Source organism: Ursus maritimus, unplaced genomic scaffold, assembly GCF_017311325.1.
Source record: "Ursus maritimus isolate PB19 unplaced genomic scaffold, ASM1731132v1 scaffold_13, whole genome shotgun sequence".
Lineage (NCBI taxonomy): Eukaryota > Metazoa > Chordata > Mammalia > Carnivora > Ursidae > Ursus > Ursus maritimus.
In genome coordinates, this window is record NW_024423675.1 from 65,285,578 (window position 1) to 65,306,609 (window position 21,032).

At 36.1% G+C, this 21,032-nt stretch overlaps 1 protein-coding gene across 6 annotated transcripts in view; it reads left to right on the forward strand.

Moving 5' to 3' along the window:
• Window positions 1–21,032, forward strand: part of QKI (QKI, KH domain containing RNA binding) — a 155,855-nt gene that overhangs the window by 40,510 nt on the left and 94,313 nt on the right. For all 6 annotated transcript variants that reach the window (XM_040628042.1, XM_040628041.1, XM_040628040.1 and 3 more), the window contains exon 3: window positions 19,685–19,801. In XM_040628042.1, the coding sequence (XP_040483976.1) occupies window positions 19,685–19,801 (117 nt within the window). The remainder of the gene's footprint in view (window positions 1–19,684; window positions 19,802–21,032) is intronic.

Here is a 21,032-nt window from a genome sequence, read left to right on the forward strand (position 1 = left end):
ATCTCTTATAAGATGGAGGAATGCAGAGACATGACTGACGTGATGGGGAGGAAGGCCTGAAAATTTTCTTTTGGAAGCAACATTCCAGGCACAGTGAACAGCATATGTGCAATGCCTGAGGCATGAGTGCGCTTGGGAAGTGTGGTAAGATGCAAGATTAGAGAGTTAGCAGAGGGGCCGTATCATGTAGGGGTTGTGAATCCAAGTAGGGATTTCAGATATTATTCTGAGTGAAGTGGGAAGCCATTCAGATGTTTTGAGCCAAGGAGTGACATGGGCTGAGTTGGGTTTTTAATAGATTCATTCTGGCTGCTGTGGGGAATGGTGAGAACAGGGACATCAGCTTAGGGGGCAGAAGAGGAAACTTCAACAAGAGGACTTAGAAATTCTTGGATCCTGCAGAGATTGTTAACTTAGGGCCAGTAGCATTTGCCGATAGATTGGGTATGGAGTGTGAGGGAATGTCAGGAATAACTCAAAGGTTTTGTTTGATCAGTTGGAGTAACAGAATCACCAGTTCCTGAGCTAGAAAGACTGAGGCAGGAGCCCATTGGGCAGGTGGGGATTCAGAAGTTCTGATGTAGAGGTGTTGAGTTTGAAGTCAGATGTCCAGGTGTGGGCATATCAAATAGGCAGGTGGGTGTATGAGTTGTGGATGACTTTTGGCACCCAACAACATCTATTTTAACGAAGCTTTTTAAATGAGAAATTTAGTTATAATTCATAAGAGGATTGATATGGATTTAAAACCATTGTGGTTCTCCAGATAATTTTTTTTAATAATTTTAACTCTGTTACAGGAATTTAATTATATTTAATACAAGAATTCTGTTACAAGAATTAAGTTAATTGGAGTGCCTGGGTAGCTCAGTCAAAATTAAGTGTCTGACTCTTGATTTTGGCTCAGGTCATGATCTCAGGTTTGATTTTGTGAGTGAATTCATCCTGTTTGACTCAACAGGAGTTATATTATTTTATATTTATTATTTTATATTTTATATTTATATTATTTTATATTTATATTATTATTTTATATTTATTTGAGAGAGCAAGAGAGAGCATGTGCATGTGAGCCTGGTGGAGAGTGTGGGGTAGGGGAAGGGAGAGAATCCCAAGCTGACTTGCACTGAGCACGGAGTCCAACATCTGGCTCAGTCTCATGACCCTGAGATCACCACCTGAGCTGAAACCAAGAGTCAGACGCTCAACTGACTGTGCCACCCAGGTGTCCCTGCTTATATTATTATTAGAGCTTTGAAGGGGCATGTGACATAATAGTTAAAAGTATGGACGCAAACCCAGACCCTTGGCTGGCTCTGCCAACTTACTTTGTGACTTTGGATGAATTACTTGTCATTTATGGTTCTCCATTTCCTCACTTTTCTAAGGAGATAGTAAGTCTCTCACAGGTATATGAGGAGTTATAAGTGAGTTAATCCACGTAAAGCACTTGGAAAATGCTATAACACTGTGTAGATGTTAACCAGAATGCATGGTCCATGAGGATGGAGATTTTGTCTCTTTTTGTGTCCTCAGTGCCTAGAATGGTGTCTGGTAAGTGATAGATGTACAACAAATATTTGTTGTGCTTATCTGTGTGAAGGCTTCACTCTTTCAAATACTGCTAAACTTTTAAACTTGTCCTTTGCATTTGCACATAGCAACTTCTTTTATAAAAGTGTTAATTTGGAGGTATTGTTTTGGACTTGGTTGTGTATGGCTCTGGGACTTATAGGAGAAGAAAATTTTAGATTTAGTATTTGAGAAATGAGGTAGTGTGGTATAATGTCCTTCACAATGTTTTTGAATCAGTGGCTTAATGATGTGGGAATGGGAAGGTAATAAGAGTTAGCACATTGAAAATGAACTGAAAATTTCTTCAAAATTCACATTCAGTATTTATATTTATTAACAAAGCAGACTTTTACTACATCTCTGCTGTGTACCAAGCACATCCTGGAGATGGGGATATTAACTCTGTTGAGAAAACTCTTTGACATATTTGGATAATAGTGGGTTTTTGAGCCAGACAGGCCTCAGTTTTGAATCTTGGCTTTACTGCTTTATGGCTGTATTTGTCAACAATTGCCATAAACTCCGTACTAAGCTACTCTAAAACTTACTGGCTTAAAATAACAAGCATTGGTTTTTGTGCTCTTCTGCCTTTACTGTATGGTGGCTGAGATTCTGCTGATTGGGCTTAGCTGAACTTGACCTAGGCCAGCTGCAGGTGGGTTCAGATCTTTGTGCTCTTGCTGGGCTCAGTCCAGAGGAGCAGCAGCTACTAGGAGCATGCTCTTCTTATGGCAGGTCACTGGAGTACCAGAGCCAAGCCAGATTGCTTAAGCACCTGTAAGTCCTCTACTCCCATCTGCTAACAGTCCATTAGCCCAGTGATTGTCAACTGTGGTTGATTTTGCCCCTCTCAAAATTTGATAATATCTGGAGATATATTGGGTTGGCAAAACTACAAGGGGAGGAGGTACTGGTGACATCTAGTAGGTAAATGCCAGGGATATGCCTTAAATGAACAGGGCAGCCCCTCCACAACAAGTGATTATCCTATCCTAGATGTCAGTAGCACTGAAATTAAGAAACTGCATTGACAAGTCACTCACTCTACAGTGAGAAGGGGACTGGAATAAATATTTGCTGAAAAATAGTCTGTACTTTTACATGGGCTTTGAGCACATGTTAACTTTTTAGAAACATCCTTGTTCATTAAATTATAAGGTCCATCTCATAAAATTGTTTGGAAGAATAAAGGTAACAAATGTATGGCATCTGATACTGTACTCAGTATGGTTCTTGTGATCATGAACATGAAAAAACATTCCTATCCTTGAAGGAGCCCACAGTCTTGAATGAAAGATAAAATGTATTGCATTACATAATGTAAGAATATGTAAGTTTATCATGCATTCATAAAGTGACAGACATGAAGAAGATTAAAGTTACACATAGGCCATCAGACTACTAATTTGGCTGGTTAAGTTATTAAGGACTTGTTTGAATCCATGGAGATCTTATAAAGCAGCATGTGAATGAAGTTAACTCTGATGGTTATAAATAGAAGATGTTATGTTTCAATAAGTCAATAATAATTCTGTCATTAAATTTGCCTACTTATTCCATTTTGAGTTGTGAGAAATTGTTTTATAGGATCTGGTAGATGAGTTCCAAATATTATCAAGGTCTAGCTGTTAGGGATATTAGTCGTGTATTACCTACATGAACAGATTAGATTGCTAAACTCTTTGCTTGGGATGTGATATGAAATTATAGTGAAACTTTCTCTAGATATTTAATATGCAGATAACTCTGATTTTCTTTTTTTTTTTAATTTTTTAAAGATTTTATTTATTTATTTGATAGAGAGATGGCCAACGAGAGAGGGAACACAGGCAGGGGGAGTGGGAGAGGAAGAAGCAGGCTCCCAGCAGAGGAGCCTGATGTGGGGCTCGATCCCAGGACTCCGGAATCATGTCCTGAGCCGAAGGCAGACGCTTAACAAGACTGAGCCACCCAGGCGCCCCTGATTTTCTTATGTTTTTAAAATGTGTTTGTTGTTTTTTTCTTTTCTTTTCTTTTCTTTTTTTTGAATGATTGTAGCTTTGAAAGGTATGTCTTGGGTGTAGGTTATCGTGATGACAGTTTTCAAAGGTTTGTAAGATGGATAAATGCATTTTCTTTTCTTTTTTTTTTTTTTAAGATTTTATTTATTTATTCGACAGAGATAGAGACAGCCAGCGAGAGAGGGAACACAAGCAGGGGGAGTGGGAGAGGAAGAAGCAGGCTCATAGCGGACGAGCCTGACGTGGGGCTCAATCCCAGAACTCCGGGATCACGCCCTGAGCCAAAGGCAGACGCTTAACCGCTGTGCCACCCAGGTGCCCTGGATAAATGCATTTTCAAATATTTTTTCCAACAAGGATCCCAGCCTGGAACTGTAATTAATAATATAGGTTTATATTACTCATACAACATAGGTTATATTACTCATCACTTCCTGTAGTCTCATAATAATGATTTATGTTAATGGTAGAGCAAGAGTTTTAAGTTCCCTTTCAATTTAGTTTTCCTGAATTTGGCTGGTCATAGCTTCTGATTTAGTATGTAGTATAAGATTGTTGATTTTCCTATTTCTCAAGGTTGTCTCCTGCAGATTGGCTGTTAAGCTATCATTTGTTTGGGATGGGTTATGAGGAGAACAGGGGTCAGTGCAGTTATCTTTCATTAGACCTTTGCTCCTTTGACTATTGTGGCTTCCTTATTTGTTGAAAGAATTAATTAAGAGTCTTCAAGAATGTTCATATAAACTACTTTTGCCTTTGTTCTTCTGAGAAACAAATGGACATTAAATCAAAATTTAATAATCTGCAAAGTCTCCATTTTCATTACTTAGGTTAAGGCTTAATTTTTGCCTATATATGATCATAATTATGAGTGAAAATATAAAACATTAAAAGTAAGATCTATATATCTCTCTGATAGTTTACATGTGAAACTATTAATGATTGTTGATATTTAGGAATGTTGGTATATATTGAATAGAGTTGTGAAGTGTTTCAGATTATATATTAATCTGTTGAGGTTTTTAATTTGGCAGTACCAGTTGATAAAGTTGAGCATATCTTTAAGATTTAGGTAGAGAAACTATTACAGTTGACTTTGAACTTTAAATAGATAATTTAGTGAGGGTCAATTTCATGACTTTTATCTTTTTGGTTTTGGTTTGGAAGTTTCCTTTTTATTTCCTGCTGTGTATCAAATATTTAATAGGGTTTTTATGGTCTGAGCTATATTAAATTTCTTAGGATGTTAATAGAAGTTATTCCAAAAAGGATTTTAAGACACTCTGAAAACAATAAATTTTGTTCAGCTCAGGTTTTTCTCAAAGTTAAACAATTTTAAAAGTAATAAGCCTTCTCAGAGTCTTAAAATTTAAAGCTTTATTTAGGTAATATATTTTAATATTTAAAAAGAACTAGTATTCAGAAGAATAGATTAGAAAACAGAGTTTGTTTTTAGGGGAGTATTACTTGTAAGCCAGTGTTTTCCAGGCCCACCTGAGATAAAAAGTTTTGTCTGCGATTTATCTTATCCAAAAAGAGTTTATTAGGATCTGATCTGGTCAAATCATTGTTATAAGAGACTTATCAATCAGTTGGGTACCTTATAATTGGTAATCTAATCTCCATATCTCTAAGATTGTCCCTGAAATAACCAAAGGAATGTGATAAAAAATCCAGAGAGAAACGTAATTCTCAGAGCTATTCATATTCCAGAAACATCGAGGTGTTTCTGTTAGATATTAAAGGAAAGGTTGAGATGTGCTTCCCCTGTTGGCCCATCTTGAGATAGCATTGCCCCCTGGAACTGAGTGAAGCAGCCTTTAACACAGTCTTCCTAATCCTGACCCTCTTCCCTCCAAAATCAGCAAACAAAATGGGCTGTGGGGTAGTTGAAGGTTCTACCACTTGAGCTTGACCACCCATCTTAGTGCTTGCTTATAGTAGAGGACCTAAATTTATTTTATGAGTGAATGAACACATCATTTATACTTAACTTTTGGTTTGAATTTGAGTGGAAAACTACTCTAGTTTTTGATGGAACCTTGCCTTAACTTTCCTCTAAGAACATTGCAATCAAACATTTCAACAGCTAGCCTTAGAACTAAATTCAGTTGATTATTTCATTGAGAAAGCATTATATGTCTTAATAAATTCAGCCCTTTAAAACAAATAGTTCATAAATAAATTAGGCACTTCCTGAAATCTAGTTTTGACCTACCATAGGAAACTGTTTTCTCCAAGTCCCAAAACAGTATCATCGGGTAAGCAGACTACCTAGCATGACCTTGACCATCTCCATGTTTCATAGTGGTGTGATAATTTTTTTTTTTTTGGTAAGGAATTGATTAAGCTTTAAAGAAATGTATCTATATTTTATTCTTTGGGTTTAGAGAACAATCATTGCTTTGATTAGTTTCTTGCCTTTTTATTTACAAATTGTTTGAAAGCAGTATAAATTTGCAATTTTAACAGATTAAAACAAAAGAGAAAATGAAAATTTGAAAAGTAATTAGAAAAACGAAAGCTGAAAAGATCTAAGTATAAACCAGTAAAATTTTGGCATCATTCTTTTATTTCATACTTGTGTGTAGCCTGTGCTAGGCACCAGGCGCAAGAATATGAAAAGATGTAATCCCTGCCCTCATAGTACTGCTAAAGCCGTAATCCTGTTATATAGTAACAAGGGCCTGAACTAAGGCAGTGAAGTTGAAATAGAAGAATAGGGGATAGATTAAATAGTGAAAACGTCAAGATTTTTTAATATATATATTTTATATGTGGGGGCTAAGAATGAGAGAGGGCTTTGCTAGTGGTGCGATTCATTTAAAATAGAGAATACAGGGCAAGATTTTATAATTTCATATTATAGAGAAATCAAGAGTAACAGATGAAAAACATACTATAGTAACAGAAGAAATAATTAAAAGTCCCTGTAAACTTTGTTGTTCTTAACAATGTGGGAACATTGAACCAGGGTGGTATAAAAGACAGTTATCACACGTGACTAAAATTTGTGCCAAAAAAAGCAGGTCACTTCAAGAGCTGAATTAATAATTTTGAAATAATGTATGAGGTTGATAATACAATACTTATGCAGCAAAACTTACGTCAATTTCAAAGAGCCTTAGATAGTATTTGTGATCCGCAGTCAGAACTATATATTTAGTCTCCTAGACTCATCTTCTGGGTTTGAAGTGACACTTGTAAAATCGGTTTTGACTCAAATAATCATATTTTTTTCTCTCTCTCTTTTTTGAAGTTACACGTATTTTTCATTGAAATAGGTGGATGAAGTAATAATCACATAAAGGTTTTCATTCATATAAAAGGTTTAGTTATGGTAAAAAAAATGTATAAGATGATTGTTAAGGCAGTAATACCAATCAGTTAAAAGACATGAAAATATCAAGGTGTGGTTATGTAACAGTGGTATAGTAATGATAAGTTTTGGGCTGTAAGTGGAGAAGAAATTATAAAAACACAGTTGAACTCTGAAAGTAAACTTGAATCTGAAGAGAATTTTTATAAACTTTTTACCAAAAATTTTGAATGGTTAAACAAGAATGAGAAAACTAAATGTGAGTTTCTGGTGTGATTAGGATATATAGTTTAAGGTCTTTAGAAGAGGGGTGTTATACTACACTGATTAAGTGTCCAAACTCGATATGCAATCTAGGTGTTCTAGGTTTGGGGCTACTTTTGTAACCACTTATGTATTAAATATTAATGATAATGATAACTGTCTTTCAGCAGCGTTATGAGGATGAAGTGACTGAACGCACATAAAGTGCTCAGCATAGAAGCTAGCTCACAGTGAACACTCATAATAAAACATACTTCAGTGTTCTCAACACCTAGGAAATGCTGAATGACATAGTCATTGGACCCGTGATACTTCCATATTGAAATGGAAAGTGGAAATAACATTTTGTTTCTATGACATCATTGATTTTGTCATTTGGAATTTATCCTGAGATCAGTCCGTCAAGCTTATCATTTGAGATATTTCTGAAACGTATGAGAGTTCCTGTGCTGCATATGACTGACTTAGTGATTTAATTTTTTGCCATGAGAATGGAAAAATCACTACATGATTTCTGTGAACGCTTTTAAATTGTATTATCCAATAATCTGAATAAATATTAGCTTCATCTGTGTGCTGTATCTTTTGTGAGGCACTGTGGATAAAAAAAATATATAACAGAGAGGACCAGGTACTGGTTTCTGGCTCATGGGATGATCTGCAAGAGGCATGTATGTACATCCTTGAATACCATGTGATATAGGGGCAGTGAGAGTGGTGGTTACACAGTGCTCTGAAATCCTCACTTTGGAGGAGAAAACAACGGTCTCCAGGAACCAGAGAATACAGAAAATCATAGAAGGAGGAATACTTGAGCTCAATATTGGGTGTTGAGGAGGATTTGGTATTTTTTGAGGGAAGGAAGGAGAAAGAAAGGTGTTTCAGGAAAGAAAAATGAGAAGTACCTGCCGTTAAAAAAAAAAAGTAGTTGCCATTTTTAAAAATAGAACAGTGAATTATGTGTCTAAACATAAGGGGTAACAGCAAAAACAAAGGTTAAAAAGTAGTTAGAGGCCTTTTAAAGGGCCTTGTGTGTAAGAGTTTGGACTTTACACTGTCAAAAATTGTGTCATAAAACTCTTGTTGGCTTTCATATTTTTAATTGCTTAAGTAATGTTTGTTTTCCAATGCACTTGTTATTAGCTTCTAGAAAAATAATCATCTATCTTATAACCTGAGTTTGTTTTCAGAGTGGTTTCAGCTTCTTTCCCAATTATATCTATACTCAAAAGATGAAGATTTCCTATAATTTTGGTTAAACAAATTTATATGCCACAAATTTTATATTTTGGTTATTACTAATTACTATTTCCCCCACCCTTACATCTGCTGGTGTAAATGCCTTTTCTTGCATAGCATTGTGCCAGTAGCAGAAAATGATTATGAAGGTCTAATATATCAAAGGTTTATAAAATGGTTCCTGTAATAATCATTATGTAGCATAAGCAGACTTACTGGGTACTTATCTAGAATATATATGGAGATGGAAAAGGTATAAGACATTTATCTCCCCAGAAAGCACAAGACATTTTGATATATTCAGTCTGTTTTTTGCTTTTGGGGTGTGTGTGTGGGTGTGTGTGTGTGTATGTGTATGTGTATGTGTTTTACACAATGCTTTCATTGATTTTTGCTCAACCTTTGTATCTCTGGCTAAAACCTATGATTTGAATTGACAAATGAGTATAGTTCTGACATGGATATTGGTTGGTTTCTGCATTTGCATTAATGAGTAGATGAACGTGAAAATCAAAAGACGTGTTGAAACTTCGTTTGTTCATAAGTGACGAGCAACTTCTTTGCTGAATTGGATAATCGATTTTGAATACTGGAAGAACGTTGTGCTATCATGGTGAATGACTGTAGACCCACACCAAACTTTCAAATTTAATCTATATTAATATTTTCTCCTTAAGTGCCAAGTCTAGAGCCAATCAGTGAAACAGTAAATCAAAATATCATTCTGGTATTTTATTTTATGTTGTTTCGTTTTATTTTATTTATATATTTTTAAGGGGGGGGAGATAACGTGCGTTGGGTAGGAGTAGAGGGAGAGAATCCCAAGCACGCTCCATGCCCAGCACTAGAGCTCAAACTGGGGCTTGATCTCACAACCCTAAGATCATGACCTGAGCCGAAATCAAGAGTCAGATGTTTAACTGACTGAGCCACCCAGGTGCTCCCCATTCTGGTGTTTTAAAATAAAACCGGTGGTACTGCCAAAATACCATGACTCTTCTTTCGTCTTAACATACTTGTATAAGATCGGCTTACTGTTGTTGACTACATTAGAGTTGATATATTTTTTGTTATTTGCTAAAAGAAAGACTCCAACAAATACACATTTGTGTGTGTGTTTCCTGCCTGCTGTGTCACGTATGAAATATAATGTAAGGTTGTAAGGTGTCTTACACCTCAGAAATACCAGAAACTATATTTAAAAAGATCATCAGTGTGTTATGCAAAAAACAATGCAAAGAAGTACATGTTCTTTTTAAAATTACTTTTTTTTTTTTTTAAGATTTTTATTTATTTTTTTGACAGAGACAGCCAGCGAGAGAGGGAGCACAAGCAGGGGGAGTGGGAGAGGAAGAAGCAGGCTCTTAGCAGAGGAGCCTGACGTGGGGCTGGATCCCAGAACGCTGGGATCACGCCCTGAGCCGAAGGCAGACGCTTAACGACTGTGCCACCCAGGCGCCCCTAAAATTACTTTTATAAAATTTTAAGCAGAAATTGCTCTTTAATACTTCTTAGAAGTGTTTCACTGAAATGCTTTTGGAAAGCCATGTTTTATTAGTTACCTGTTTTGATGGTATGTCACAGAAGGTTTTATCTTTAATTGTAGATTTCTTAAAAGGTTAATGGAAAGATTTGCCCTATTACTTTATATTTTGTCATTGTGAAAAGTCTATCCTTTCTATTTAAAATAAAGTGAGCAGCAACTAATAGCATTAGACATGATTGTTGTTAACCTCTTCTTTAGAAATTAACGTGCCACTTGGCAGAAATGTAATTGATGAGCCACAGAGAAGGTCTATGCTTAAACAGTGGGGTTAATGAATGTCTTTTTTTCTTCATCATCTTTCTTTTCCTTTTTTGGCCTTTAAAGTTGCAGTTAACTCAGGCTTTTTGAAATGATTTTCTTTGACTGTGTTGTGACATTATTTTAATTGAATGAAGCTGCAGAACTAGCATGATAAATCAACACAGAATGAATTTTAATGCAAAGCAAACGATATTAACTTGGAAATTGGTTGCAGTAGACAAAGCAGCTGCTGTGATTAATTTTTTTTTTTATTCTCTACTTACAGCATTTTGAGAAGGATGACCTTGACAGTGTCAATCGTGTTCGAGTCCTAGTGTGGTGTGCACTTTAACATGCTTGAGCTGTTGTTTGCTGGTTCTTGGGCAGTAGAGATTGTTTCATTTTTTTAGGTTAGGAAAATTTTGTTTTGCAGATTTAATATGTTGGTTTTGACTGGTTTTAAAACATTTCTTGTTTAGATAATAATTGTGAGGATTACTTAGTTGTGGTAGAAGACTAATCTTAACACTGTGATTCTGGAAGGAAAGGTTTAATGAGTGAAAGAGTAGGATGTGTCAGAAAGGGTCTAAGTGTATGTCACGAAGTTCATGCCAAGCAGTTTGATAAAGAACACAAATCAAAAATAATTATGTATTACTTATTTGTACTAAGTGCTAAGTTACCTCTGTTTATAATGTATTTTTCTAGACATTCTTTTCCATTTGTGTGTCCAGTACATGAGTTGCCTTGGAAAAGGATCTGTATAGAGCGCAGCTATTACTGAGGGAGGGAAGAGCTGACAAGGCCACTTATTTTAAGAAACAAGGTAACAAATAGAGTAATAGCATTTTCACAGATTTCAGGAGAGCAGGGAGAGTTTCTCCTTTTCCTCTTCTTCTTCCTTTTTTCTTCTTCTTTAAATCCCTAGTATCTCTTTCACTCTACCACATAGCAGACTTGGATAAATGTTTTAATGAGTTGAGTTTGAAAATGAAAGCCTGTTTTCTGTTGTACTGAAAAAGATACCCAAACTAAACAAAATGAGGGAAGGTGGGATGGCAGATTCTTGTCTCTGTTCAGGTTGTTTTGGGGGGCTGAGGGGCGTGAAGTTTTATAGAATCTGTGACTATGTAAAAAGTAGAGTTAGGGGGGCTTAGGTGGCTCAGTCGGTTAAGTGTCTGCCTTTGGCTCAGGTCGTGGGATGTAGCTCCACTTCAGACTCCCTGCTTACCATGGAGTCTTCTTCTCCCTCTACCCCTCCCCCTGCTCATTCTCTCTCTCTCTCTCTCTCTCTCTCTCTCTCAAATAAGTAAATAAAATCTTAAAAATAAGAAAAAAGATAGAGTTAGGAAATGGCAAGTTAAGTAGGAAGAGTCAACAAAGGGCCAGTCTTATAGATAGACTTTCTGTGGTATGTGCCTTACTTCTCTTCCTGAGGCCCTCATTGTGATGTATTTTTACCCCATACTGCCTGAAGTTATCTTAGTTCTGGATCTGTTTAGATTAAAAGGCGAGCAACATCTTTAAAAACGCCATGGACTTCTCTGTTTTAAGGGCTTACAGAGTAATTCAGACTAGCTAGTAAATTTGGAGCTAATAATTCAGAGCAGTTCCAGTAAAATAGGACACAAGACAAAGAAACATTTGTTTTAACATGTCAGAGTCCCAGGAGGATCGAGGGCAGATAATCAAGGGTATAAGTCTGGCTTTTAGAAACCTTTCACTGGATATGTTTTCTGAATCTGGAGAAGACAGCGGAGAGGCTGAACTTTGGGGGACAGAAGTTGGAGTCTGTAACCTCTCTGTGTGGACTCCTCCCCCTCCCCAGTCTTTGCTTGGGGGAGAGGGGTGCTCATGGGTATGAATTCTAGGAGTAAAAGTGAACCAGAATCTCTGAGGTTCTCACACGTAGTGCGAGTCAGCATCAAATTGTTTTAAAGAGGTGATCTTGGATTGTTAGTAATAGTAGCTCCCTGGGAAAAGCTGATGCATATCCTTTGTGGGAGAAGGTAACATCATTTTAGGCCTTATATTATTTCTGTAAGCTATGTAGTAAGTACAGTGTCTGGCACCCACTAGAAAATAACCCAAATCACAAGAAGATAAGATGACATTAACAAAAATCTGAAGAAACAACAATATAATAAAAATGAATCCACAGGGACTCTAGGTATTAGAATTGTCAGACCTGGATTTTATAAGAGCTATGCTTAGTATGTAGAAAGAGACAAAAGACAAGTTAGAGAAATATCACAGAGAAATGAGAACTGTAAAAGAAAAATTAAACTGGAATTAACAGGCTTACCAGAAGATTATAGAGGCATTCGAAGAGAGAGTTCGTGAACATGGAAGGTAGCTCAGAAGAAAATACTCAGCACGGAGAGGCAGAGGGATAGAAAAACTGAAAAATGAAAGGAAAACAGTGAGAAAGTCTAATGTATGTAATTGGAGTTTTAGAAGAAAAGAGAATGGCACAGAAGCAGTGTTTGAAAGGAGTGTGGCTGAGAACTTTCAAACCAAAGCAGTAAAGTCAGAGATTTGTGAAACTGAATTGTAAAACAAAAGCCATTCCTAGGCACATCATAGTAAAACTTCTGAAAACTGATGTTGAAGAAATTGTAAAAGTAGCAAATGAGGGAAAAGATTGCCTTCAAAGGAGCCACAGTCAAGACTCATAGCTCATTTTTCAGAATTATGACAGAGGAAAAGAGGAGACACAGTAAAGGTTAAGATGCTGAAAGAAAATAACTGTCAAACTAGAATTCCATACCCATCAAAAATAAGACATTTTCTGATAAGGAAAAAATGAGAGACTATATTACCAGAAGATGTTCACTAAAGGCAGTACTTTAAATGTGACCCTCTTTGGAAGACTGAAGATACAAAAAGCAATGAAAATGGTAAATGTGTGGGTAAATATAAATGCACATTATTTGTATAGTATGATAATCTATTGAGTTAAAAATACATATAAAATATAGAAAAACAACTGGATTGGAATAAATGGTGTTAAATGGTCTGGGTTCCTTGCTTTGTATGGGAAGGGGGTGAAAGTACAAAATAACATTAGTGTTTGATAATTCAGTGATGCATGTCTAGCATAAACAAGCATGTAACTTTCAGGCTAATAGAAAGAAAAAGTAAAGGGAGAAGCATGCTTATTTCTGTCTGTGTCCCTGACCACCCTTCCCCACAAAGAAGACAAGAAAGAAATATAAAGGAACGTAGAGAAGGACGGGCATGTAAAAGGACTTTAGTAAGACGGTAGGTATAAATCACACACTGTAAATGGGCTCAGTGTTCCAGTTAAAATTTAAAGATTACAAGATTGGTGAAGAAACAGACTCCTCTAGATGCTGTTTAAAGAAGTCCTGTTTAAAATATAAGGATAACAAGAGATTGAAAGTAATAGGTTCAAGAAAGATACACTTTGAAAAACAAAGCAAAAGATTTTTGTCTCTTTGTGAATATCCATAGGCTTAATGGCAGAAGGTGCTTCTGGAGATAGAGGGCCATTTCATAATGGTAGTGGTGAAAAGCTACAATAATTTAAAATTTGTATGTATCAAATAACAGCATATAATAAGACAAAAGAGAACTTCAAGGACGACTAGACAAAAGTAATCATGGAGGAATTTGCATTTGTTTTGAGCACCCATGGAATATTTAGAAAAACTGACCATATGCTACACTGAAAAGTCTGAACAAACTGCAGGATTGATATTCTGCACAGTATGTTTTCTGATTATAATGTAGAAGTTAGAAATCAATAACAGATGATTAGGAAATCTCATGTTTGAAATGAGAAAAACATTTAAATACTCACTAGCGATTAAATTATTTGATTTGAATGATGAGGGAAATACTACATATCAAAACTTTGGGTTGTGGCTAAAGCCAGTTTAGAGGAATAGTTAAAGCTTTAAAAGTATGTATTAGAAAAGGAGGAGGTGCAGTAAGCTAAGCATCCATTTCAGAAAGCGGAAAAAACATAACAGATTAAACCCAAAAGGAGTAGAAGGAAGGAAATAATAAAGCTAAGAATAGAAATCAATTAATGGGGGCGCCTGGGTGGTGCAGTCGTTAAGCGTCTGCCCTCGGCTCAGGGCGTGATCCCGGCGTTCTGGGATCGAGCCCCACATCAGGCTCCTCCGCTGGGAGTCTGCTTCTTCCTCTCCCACTCCCCCTGCTTGTGTTCCCTCTCTCACTGGCTGTCTCTCTCTGTCAAACAAATAAATAAAATCTTTTAAAAAAATCAATTAATGACAAGAAACCACAAAAGGAAGAGAATCATTGTATCAGATGGGTCTTGTGGCATTAAGCTGCCTCAGTAACTTATGTTAAAACAAGCATCGTTTATTTTAGCTCCTGCTTCTCTTCTGCAGGCTGGTCCTTTAGGTTGGGTTCAGCAAGGTAGTTCTTCTGGTCTGCATCTGTAGTTACCTGTAGGTTGGTGAGGCAGCTCTGTTTTTATGAGTTGTCTGGCAGTGGGCTGGGACATTGATGGTGACTGGGTCACTTGTCCTTCATTCTCCAGTAGGTTAGTCTGAGCTTGTTTAGATGGGAATAATAGTGTTCTAAGAGAGTAAATGCACGTAAGACTGAGATTTAGGCTTTTCATGGGAATGTCATTCTTCCTACTATGTTGTACTGGAAAAGCAAGTCACAGTGCTAGCCCAGATTCGAGGGTTGAGATGAGCTACAAGTTTACATTGCAGTGGCATAGATATCTTTAGGGATTAAAGCATAACTGTGGCCATTTTTTAAGTCATGCTACCCCAGGCAGCAAAAACAAAAGTAAATTTTTTGAAAAGACTGGAAGACTGATAAAGAACAAGGAAGACCTAGGTAACCAGTCAGAAATGAAAGAGGGGACATCACTACAGGTTCTGTAGATACTGAGAAGAAAATTAGACTTAAGCTTTACATCAACAGATTTGAAAGTTTAAACAATACGGACATATTTCTAGGTAAATACGGGTTACCTAGAAATTGACATATAAAAAGCTAGAAAATCTGAATTAAAGAACTGAATCCATAATTAAAAACCTTACACAGAGAAAAACTCTAGGCCCAGGTTGTTTCACTGCTGATTTCTGTTCAATATTTGGGGAAGAAATAACATGTCTTCTACAAGCCCATCTGGAGAGTAGAAAAAGAGGGAATGCATCTCAGCACGTTTTGAGGCCAGAATAACCTTGATGCCAAAACTTAAGAAGCATATTATGAGAAGGGAATATTACAAGCCAATTCCATTTATGACTGTAAATTTTAAAAGAATCATCTAAGTGCTAGCAAACTGAATGTAATAACTTATGAAAAGAATGATGCATCAAGATTAACTTGAGTTTATTTTAGGAATGTAAGATTAGTTAACATTTGATAATTGATTGTAATCCACTGCACTAACAGAGTTAAAGAGAAATATTATGGATGTCTCAATAGATGGTAAAGAAAAGTGATAAATTTAAACACAAACTAATGATTAAAAAAAAAAAACCTTTAGCAAACTCAGGAATAGAGGGAAGTTTACTTAATCTGGTAAAGTGTGCCTACAGAAAGCCTACAGATTACTTTGAGCTTTATGGTCAACTGTTGAAAACTTAATTTTGAAATCTGGAACAAGTGAAGGATGATAGACTCTTCTTTGACTTTGAACTTGAGATGTATTGGCCAGTGCCATATGGTTGGGAAGGAGAAAGGTTATGTAACAGTCATTATTTCCAAGTGATAGGTTTGTTTACCTAAAGAATCCAAAAGTACCTACAGAAAAATAATGAGAATTAATAATAAAGAAAGAGGCTGCTGGTTATAAGGTTTAATACAGAACATTCAGTTACGTGTTCTTCATATACAAGAAATAAAAATGATTTAAAAATACGTACAATAGCAAAAATGAACCCCCAAATATCTAGGAATAAGTCTAACAAAAGTGAGTAAAGTCACAATAAAAAGCCTTATATTCTTTTTTTTTTTTTTTAAGATTTTTATTTATTTATTTGACAGAGATAGAGACAGCCAGCGAGAGAGGGAACACAAGCAGGGGGAGTGGGAGAGGAAGAAGCAGGCTCATAGCGGAGGAGCCTGATGTGGGGCTCCATCCCATAACGCTGGGATCACGCCCTGAGCCGAAGGCAGACGCTTAACCGCTGTGCCACCCAGGCGCCCCAAAAGCCTTATATTCTTGATAGAAATTAAAGAAGACCTGACCAAATAAATACTGTGCTGATGGTTTTGAAGCCTCTGTTGTAATAACTCGATTAAAATTACCACCAGTATTATTTCAGAAATTGACCAACTGGTTTTAAAATCTGTACAGAAACAAAGGGAATGAATAGTTGAGACACTCTTGAGTAAGAGCAAGGTAGAATACCTTGGTATACTGCATATCAAGATTTATTATAAAGTTATAATAATACAGTGTGATATTAAAGCAAGGATAAGCAAATAGATTAATATAATAAAATAGAGAACTCAGAAATGGACCCAAGTATGTATTTATGACAAGTAAGCCAAGGTGTTATTTATGTCAATGATGGCACCATAGAGTATTTGGAGAAGAATAGTCTTTTCAGTAAAATATGCTAGGACAATTGGGTGTCCATGTGAGGGAAAGAGAAAAAGCTGTACCATCACAGACATTAATTCCTGGCATACTGTGGGTATAAATGTGAAAGAACAGTAAAGCTTCTGAAAGTTAATACAGAAGGATATCTTGATGATCTTGGGTTGGGGAAAGACCTCACTAACCATGAAGAGAAGACTGATAACTTGAGCTGTGTTAAAATTGATCCAGTCCAATTAAATTCAGTTATACACCACCATGAAAAAACTAGAGGCAAGGGGCACCTGGGAGGCTCAGTCAGTTAAGCATCTACCATCCGCTCGGGTCATGGTCTCGGGGTCCTGGGATCAGGCCCCATATCGGGCTCTCTGCTCTGGGGGTCTACTTCTCCCTCTCCCTCTGCACACACTCACTCTCTTTCTCACAAATCAATAAATAATCTTAAAAATCAAAACAAAGCAAAACAAAAAACTAGGAAGCAAGCCACAGGATGGGAAAAGGTATTTGGTACACCACAAAGTAGAAATCAATTAAGAAAACACTAACACAATAGAAAAATAGTCTAGACACTTCAAGTGTGCTTCAAGAAAAGTATAGATGTGAATGGCCAATAAACCTGAAAAAATGATGAACTTAGTCATCAGCAGAATGCTAATTCAGACATCAGCAAGAGCATCAGAATGGCTAAAATAAAAAGCATTGTTAAGTACTGGAGAGGAAGTGGATCAAAACAAATTCTTATTCTCTTTTTTGGGGACTTATAAATGCATACAGCCATTTTAGAAAATAGTTCAGCACTATCTACAAAGGAGTTCTTTTTGGATATTATCTTCTTTACCAACAGTCTTTTCCCTCAAGGGGAACGGTCCCTTGTCCTCTTTATTTTGTACTGTCTCTTTCATGTTAGCCTTCCCAAGTCTTTGGTGAACCTGCTTTGTCTATTCATATTTCAGTATGAAGCTCTGAACATTTGAATTACGAACTTTCATGTTCATGTACTGGGCTCACCCACTGCAAGCTTCAGTTTGAGGTGATCACCTGAAGTGTGTCAGCTTTGAGAAGGCAGCCAATGTTCTCATGGAGACAAAAACTCAAGCCTGTTACCTGCAGGTTAATCCCTGTTTGTTGGTGTTCTGTATACCATTGGCACCTTTTCTTTCTAGTTTTCCACGGAACTCAAGTTTCTCTGGAGTTCTCTAGGGCAAATTTGCTTATAGACCATATCCCCTTATATGGACATTCCAAGCTGGATATTTGATTGAAGGCCTTAGGTTTCCTAAAGTGAATTTGTAGTGGACTCAGTAGGCTTTTAATTATCCACTATACGTGCCAGACCTTGTCTTGGACTTTTTTTTACGTATGCTGTACACACATACACACCTCCGTACAGCTCTCCCAGATAGTATCATTTCCATTGTATAATTGAGTCTTATTTGATGCGACTTTCAAATTCCTAATTATTATTCAGTATTAGAGCTTGGATACCAGTTGGGATCTGTGTGCTTTAAGAGTTTTTTAAACACTTAATAATAGTATAGTTGAGTTTATTCAAATGGGAGACGTGAAAAGGGATTCTGGGTTGGAAGTGAGTGCATTGTTAAAATGGATGATGGCAGGGATTTAGTTTGATTAAAGAGGTAGATAAAGTATTATTTGCCAAGGAACGAGGCAAGGATAAGGGGTTTTATTTGAATAGAAAGGCAAATTTCAGAATTGGGGATCTCGTAGAGAGAGCAGGTGCTTATAGGATCAGCCTTTGAGGCCTGGGGTGGACAAAGTTGTATCAAAATCCCCTGAGGGAAAGGTGCTTTCTCCCAGCGGGACGTGTATTATCCATCTTTGATTTGCCTATCCCTTGTAAGATGTGGCAATGTTGGTGAGCAGCTTAGTGAGGGAAAGTAAAGCTGCTGTTGAGAGTACAGAAGATTGGAGAAATGTCTTAGCTTCTTAAGCCCTTAACAGCAGTGAATGCTAGCATATTACTTTTATGTAATGATATACTAGTAGTAGGATCAAATGCAAGAAAAAAGTAGGAAGCTGTAAACATCGGAATCAGTACCTATTTGAATAAATAAATAAAAACCACCACGGTGTTTTTGTGGAACTCAGTTTTTTGTCTTTTGTGCGGTAGACCTGTGAATGAAGAAATTTTACTTTTCAGTATTTAGAGTCAGTCTGTGCTTCCCGTTGGCCTTTGTACTAGAAGTTTCTGTTGAGGGATGGCAGTTATTTATACAATTGCTTTTATCACTGCCCTACTTATGGAAAGAATTAAGGCTCCTTGTAAAACTAGTAGTATAAGTTAAAGTTAGAAATGAAAAAAAGGAAGAAAAATAAGATACAGACATAAAATTGTGCAAATAATATTATGCTCTCAAGACTGAAATACTTAGTATAGGGTGGAATCCAAATTTGGCCATTGTTGTTATGGAAGCCAATCAAAAACTACAATTCTCTCTGAATAGTTGCTTTGGAGAAAGTATTTTCTTGTTAGATAAATGAGACCGGAATTTTTCCTAAGGATCTATGTAAAAAATGCAATTACTGTTTAACATAATGAACAATTCCCTGTATGCTGACATTAGAGTATTGTAGAAGGGATTTGTGTTGGGTGGCATCTAAGATTTTGTAAAACTCTTTAATATACTGGTTTATTCTGATTTAGATTACATATTAATGGACAGTTCAGTACAATACCTGTTCCATGTAGATAGTGTTGTTCCTAATTCATAATTTGTGTTAGTACGTATGAAACTTCCATGCTGCACAATGAGCTCTTCTGATTACACCCTCAAACTGGGCTAGAAATTCCTAAGTACTCTAAGATTTATTAAAAAATATTTAACTTGACAAAAATACATTGTAAAATAATTTTAAGAGCTACAAATTCGAGCAAGTGAATAATATATAGTGACCCTTTTTTTTTTTTTTTCCAGTTTAATTTTGTTGGGAGAATCCTTGGACCTAGAGGACTTACTGCTAAACAGCTTGAAGCAGAAACGGGATGTAAAATAATGGTCCGAGGCAAAGGCTCGATGAGGGATAAAAAGAAGGTAAGTCGTTGAATGTGGGGGCAAGTCTTGATGTGAATAATTTACTTATACTTCTGCGTTCTAATAATAAAATATCCAGATATTTGTGCATAAAGCACTATACATTACTTCATATCTGAAACTTCTGAACTTTTTTAAGGTGTTGTCATGATTTTTTCTTGTTGATTATCATGAGTTTTCATTTAGCCAACTAAGGTATCACTCAGTCCATCATGTTAACTTATTTTGGTATTTACGGTTGAAAAGCCGCCAGTTTGGAAACTAGTCACACTATAATGTTGTATATATAAAGCTTTGTCATTAAAAGTTTTAAAAATCTAAAATGTTTCTGTTGATGAGATTTAAATGAAAGTGATCAAATGAACAGCTTTGGCTGTGTGTCAGATCACCGGGAGAGCTAGTAAACAGAAAAAGAAAGCTATAACTAGCCATATGATACTCATCTGGGATTTCACCAACATTTTGTGTTGATTGTAAGTTTTTTAGACATTTTACTTATATTCTTCCTGTTTTCTGGGTTTTTAAAAAATTTCTCCTGCCACTTATTGTCCTGCTAGCTTAATTAATGAATACCGAACTATCTACTTCAAGTACTGTTTTTAGGAAGGTTTTATTTGCCTAGTTTCCTGTTACCCAGTGATACTGTTAGGCAAGATACTTTTCAGTGTGTATCTGTATAAAACAGTGTTTGATTTTTTTAAAAAAAATAACTTTAAAAAAAATTTCACATATAAATGAAATCACATGGTATTTATCTTTGACTTATTTCACTTAGCAAATACCCTCTAGGTCCCTTCACCCCTGAAACTAATGTAACACTATATAAGAATTATACTTCAATTTAAAAGAAGAAAAACCTAGATTTGATTGCCAAATATTAAACGTACTGTCAGGGAGGTTATTATTTTTTAAATACATTGCCTTGAAAGGGCTATTAAGTAATAGATCTGTAGTCAGCTTATGTTGGAGTGTGTACATTGAATCACTTTGTGGAGTTTATGGAACAAACACCAGGTCTACAAAGTATTCTGCCTTCATTCTGATGTGCTTCTTTTCTGACCTTCCACCTCATCATTTACACTTTCCCACCACCTGACTGGACTGCAGTCATTTTCTCACCTTACAGACAAAGAATGACTTTGTAGCTAAAAAATTGGCATCCCCAATAATATTATCTTTAAATCTTATTATAACCTGTTTTTGTCAGCTGAGTTTAAAGATATTTGGGGGC